General features: G+C 48.5%; 1 protein-coding gene across 1 annotated transcript; it reads right to left on the reverse strand.

Annotated features, from left to right (window-relative positions):
- Positions 1–2495: 2495 nt before the first annotated feature.
- LOC125530295 (exocyst complex component EXO70B1-like) lies at positions 2496–5091 on the reverse strand. Its single transcript, XM_048694691.1, has one exon. The coding sequence runs from the start codon at positions 4955–4957 to the stop codon at positions 3026–3028; it is 1932 nt and encodes a 643-aa protein (XP_048550648.1). The 5' UTR covers positions 4958–5091; the 3' UTR covers positions 2496–3025.
- Between the last annotated feature and the right edge of the window lie 575 nt (positions 5092–5666).

Here is a 5666-nt window from a genome sequence, read left to right on the forward strand (position 1 = left end):
GATGCTCTGTAGCTGGGTTGCGGCCTTGGTGCAACAACACATTAACAAGATTTTTCATGGCTTGCCTAGTTCCAGCAGCAATTCAAAAGGTGAGCTACTGGTACATGATGTGTGTGTGGAGCTATGCCCCACGAGCTTGTGATATACATATATCATCAGTTGGACATCACCTACTCACATATTGCTAAATATATTGGACGGCGCTCCCTATTTGGTCTCCATTTAGATTATGTGCTCACGTATAATATTGATCTATTGGGGTCTGACATGAGCATCGACCAGCTGTGCACGTCTTGGGATCGTGGAGAGCTTGCATTGTTGCTGTTACTAGAATTCACTCAGTGAGCGGTTCCTCAAGAAGGGAGGGGCGTCATCTTTGTTGCCGTTGTCTTCGCGCAAGGCTATGCCGACCAGGAGTACCACCTTGGCTTCAACCGCGGTTGTACTGACAATGGCTACGTCCTTGACACCTTCGACCAGGTTTCATTCAGCCACAACAATTACTTCTCCCTCGTTCAAGTCTACGCCGACTTCGACCAAGGCCAGGAACATCGAGTGCAATGGGATCCAGGTGGTTCTCAATGGCGTCGGCGGTTTGGGGTCAAGCCGCATTTCAAGGAGGGAGGGATGTCAGGGACCTTCCCTAGCCCATATGTATACTTGGGCTGGCCCTTGGATATCACATGGGTTGGGCCTGGCCTGGCACCATCGACTGCTACGAGCTACAAATAGCGGGAGTGAAAGCAACGGAAGAATCCATCCGCGTAGGATCAGGCGAAAAGGCACAGCGGCTCCCGTTTCCTACCTCTGGTCCTCTTCCTCCTGTTCTTTCTGCTTCCCCAAATCCTCTACCTCCATTGTTGCTTGTAATCCAACTTGTATCCAATAGATCGTGAGAGAGAAAAGGGAATCAGTTCACCCGTGTTTTAGGGATGTTCAACAGATGCTGCGCATGCATATGTATGCTTCAATATTTTGTTTCTTAGGTAAACTAGTATGTGTGTGTAAAAGCCGTAGAATACATCCGTAGAACTTGTACTAGCATATCTATGATTACTTACTTTTTTGCAAATAAGTACAGTACCATATACTTTCCAGCAAGATACATGTATTTTTAGACGAGACGTAGGAGTAGCTTGTAATATAACCGACTACTTTCCGACAAAATGCAGTACGTACGAGCTAGCCATAGCTGATTACTTTCCGGCTGTCGGGAGACTCGCATATACAGTACGTACGATTTGCACCAGATGCACTTGGACCGTTGCACGTACTAAGTACAAATCGCCGACTAGTAGATCGCTGGCACAACTCGATTCACACGTCCGCGAGAACAGGGGACGCCGACTGTTTGCCACCGGAGCGTGTCGCTCTCATTAATCTCTTCGTTGCCTTTTTCTCACTGTATACAAGTTATCACATATTATATACTAGCAATATATACCTAGCCTATATAGGATTTAGTAGTATGTGACTATGTGTAATTCTGTACTTTGGAACACGTGACCAAATTCAGCACGAAGTGCTAATTGGAGGATTTAGTGGTATGTGACTATGAGAACTAACCAAAATATGGTACCGTACCGATCATAAATATGCTAGTACAAATTCTACGAATGTTTTGTATGGGTTTTACACGCACAGTCCAGATTAATAAGACAAAATATTGGAACATACATATACATGTGCAGCATCTTTTGAACATCCCTAAAACATAGGTGAACTAATTGCTTTTTACTTCATCCAGGACATTGCAAAATGCATTAGGGGCAAAATGGTCTTTTCACCACACAGTTAACACTATTAGTGTCTAAAATGGACGAAAGTGTTATATAAGAAACAAAAATTAATTTAGGTGTCAAATAGGGAAGAAAATTTATTTTGGGTCAAATAAGGAAGCAAATTTTAAGAAAGGGTCAAATAAGGAATTCTCTCTATAAATAAAGCGCCGATGTTCTTCAATAAAAAAAAACTAATCCCTAATAACTGAGCAAAGACCAAATTCTCTTTTATTATTTCAAAAAAGAACTTCTCTTTTATTACCCATCTCATATCCAAATCACAGGGGAAAACGAGAGAAAAATCCAGTCAACGTCAAAGCATTACACGGCCAGGTTCTCTTTTGTCACACTCATGGATAGCTACGTGAACTAGTAAAATAAGCCTTTCAAACTGGTGGCATGCCCAGGTTGTAAGGACAAAGACAAATGATTCACATACTTGAAGTACTCAACATAGCAACAGTCAAAAGACATGAGGATTTTCAATTTACAAACTGCGCAACAATAAATAGGCAGTAACGTAGCATATAGAAGAATCTGTGTAGTACATTCCTGGCTTGCTAGGGGTTGCAAATTTCTAACATCCTTAAAAAGTTGTGCATTAGAGAAGCTCAAGATTAGCATTTAGATTGATAAAATCATTTTGCAAAATCATGTGGTACAAGAGAGTGATTAAAATCTGTCAATTTCTAACACCCGAAAGAAGATATGCACTAGAGAAACTCAAGATTGGCATTCAAAGTAACAACATAATTTTACAAAATCATATGGTACAAAAGAGTATAAAAAAATCTTTCTATCTCTAACCCACAAAGCATGGACTATCCAGATGATTGCTAATAACATAAAGGACATCAAAAGCACATTCAAGGCATTGGCATGAAATTGCATGGATTACACTTCCATGTACCCAACATAGCTGAAAGAATAATAACATTATATATTTTTTTAACTGGAATGAAAATGCTATATCAACATGCTGCTTGCCAATAATATAAAATAATAGTGTAACAAATGAACAAGTTGGCTCACAGAGGAAGACCCATGGAGATTGACAGCTTCACCAGATCTCAAAATGACATAAGAATTGGCATGTCTGTTTATCGACCAAGAGTTCTTGACCAACTATATTGTCAAATATCAGAGAGTAAACAGAGCTCCAACTGTCAGCACTTGATCCCCCCTGAAGAATCAAAGAATACAAAGCCACAACACACCAGTCGAATGCTAAATGCACAGGAATTTCATCCATGAGATCTCCTCCTATTATGCGGGGAAGGAGGAGCCCCTTCAAAGAAATCATTCACGGCATTCTCAAGGTCCTCAGCTGAGTGCTTGATGTACAACTCTGGATGCTTCCCATTCTCTATATGATGCCGGAACCTGCCAAGGAACGACCTGTATGCTGGCAACAGCTTCTCTGATATTGAGATCCTCAGCTCCTCCCTCAGCTGCGTGTCCGGCACGAACCACCCAGATTGCACCCTATGCGCATCCTCAAATGCAGCATTGAAGGACTTGAATCGCTCCCGCAGAGCTGACTTGGATATTCCTGACGAGAAGCCACCACTTACATGAAGACCCTCATCTCGCAAACAATTCAGGATCTTTAGCCATGACGTCCGCTGGTAATTTGTGGCGGCCACTGTGAACTTTCCTGTAAGCCGCTTCAAGTAATCATCACCAATCATGCTCCAGAGGTCAGGTGAATCCTTGACCTTGTGTACAATATAGTGTACATTGTTCATCAAGAACAAATGTGAGAGAGCCGTGTCCTTGTAGAGTGACACCTTGCTCTCAAGGTTGTGTTCAAGGACAACAATGATCCAGATGATATGGGCAGCAAGCGGTGACTGATTCTCATGCTCGGGTAGTTCGAGGCAGGACAAGCATGGCGCAAGCTCATTGCCTTCAGCAGCAAGCCGGGCACTTGCCGACGGACGTGATACAATCAGCTCGGTGAGCGTGGCCTTGTAGTCGGAAATGAGGCTGCTATAGTTCATCACGTACCGTGTGAGCGGGTGGACGGTGCCGCCAGGAACTGCAGTCTTGGGCGGGTCGCGGAGAACTGCGTTCTCAAACTCCGAGAGTATTCCACGCACTGCATCTGCGAGGCGCGATCGGATCTCTACGGCCTGCACGTATATCGATTCGGCTGCCTTGGATGCAGCGAAAATGTCGGAGACGTCAGGCAGCAGGTCAGATAGCGCGTCGTGGAGATCGATAATCTTGAAGAGCTTCTCGGGAGAGCGGCGACCGATGCTGATGGCCTCAGCGAAGCCAAACAGCTGAAGCGCCGCACCCTTGACAGCTTCGACGAAGGGGGTGTCATGCGTGGCTGGAGCTGCGGTGACGACGCTGACAACGGTGACATTGGAGATTGGGAGGTCATGGAAGACGTGGAAGGAGAGGCGGCGCTCGCTGGCAAAAACGCCGCGGACGGCGGCACGGGCAGCTCGGATCCATCGGCGGATCTTGGCCTCGAGAGCGTCCCACTCGAGGCGCTGGACATCACCGATGCTGAGCCGTTCGACGCCGAGCCGGCGGAGGGAGGCGTCCACGGCCGGCTTGCGAATGGAGGCGTACACCTGGGCACACTCGCGGCCGTACCCAGCCGCAGCCATTCGGGAGGCGATGGCGCGGAGGTCGGCAACGGCGTCGTCGGGGAGGAGGTCGATCTCACGGATGCTCCGGAGCGAGCGGTAGCTGCTTCGCCGGCCGCCGCAGTCGGAGATGGAGTCATCTTCCTCCACAGCTGGGAGGTCCATGGATGAGACCGAGTTCGTTCGGTCGCTGGAGATACAGAGAGATGTCAGGTCGGCGAGCGCCTCGATCTCGAGGTCGAAGGCGCGGGACGAGAGCAAGTGGCGGAACTCGTCCTCGAGCCGCGCCATCGTGACCTGCACGGCGCTGCACCCGCCTCCACCAGCCGCCGCCCCCGACCCGGACGACAGCCGCCGCGGGCTCCCGACCACCGAGGGGGACGACGGAGCGAGGCGGCGGATGTTATCCACAGCACGGAGGAACCGCTCCGCCTCGGTTCGATCCCCTGCTCCGTCGAACAGCATCGGCTCGCCCCCAACCGCCGCCGGCTCCGCCGCCGCCGTCGAAGCCAACGACGAGTCCAACCGTATCACCACTTGCTCCGCCGCCTCCAGCTCCGCCGGTCCATCCATAGTATACAGTTGACTCCTCGCCTCCCGACTCTCCACCTCACCCTCCTCCAAGCTGGCCTTTCTTACCCGCGGCGGCGCGAATCCTGGGAGCCGCACGTGTGGCCGAGCGCGCGCGCGCGTGGGTCTGCGCTATGGCGGACGAGGGAGTGATATAGACCGAGTCGAGCTGGCTGGCTCCGGTGTGTGCTGCGTCCAAGCATGTTTTTTCTTTTCTTTTTTTGACAAAAAGCAACCAGCATTGCATTTCATTCATTTAGATGGTGTTACAAAGCTCAAGATGAGTACACTACTACTTCAACTTCTCTCAGGCATGCTACTTCAACTTCTCCATGGTCATCTAACCAAGCAAGTCGTAACCTTTAGCATTGTTGTATGGTTGCCACCCAACAACGCCCCACAAAGAGAGAGAGAGGAGTGTCGAATATGAATGAGGTGATCCAAGAAGAGTCAAACTTACTAACCCGGCTTCAGATGAGCAACTCAACCGAACATCCATTGCATCGAAATCAAAACTAAATCTGGTTAACCAAGCTCTAAGCAGCACGAATGACCACCACCATCTATCACTGGTCCCTTCGGCCGGTAAGAAACTCCAACAACGATGCCCCAAGAGGTGTGATGCACATCACCATCATCATCCGATCCCAAGAGAATCTGATGTAGGGTGGAACCCTAGATGGCCGATCTTTCACAAAAGGAGCGGATCCCG

The sequence above is a fragment of the Triticum urartu genome, unplaced genomic scaffold (genome assembly GCF_003073215.2).
Source record: "Triticum urartu cultivar G1812 unplaced genomic scaffold, Tu2.1 TuUngrouped_contig_621, whole genome shotgun sequence".
Taxonomy (NCBI): Eukaryota; Viridiplantae; Streptophyta; class Magnoliopsida; order Poales; family Poaceae; genus Triticum; species Triticum urartu.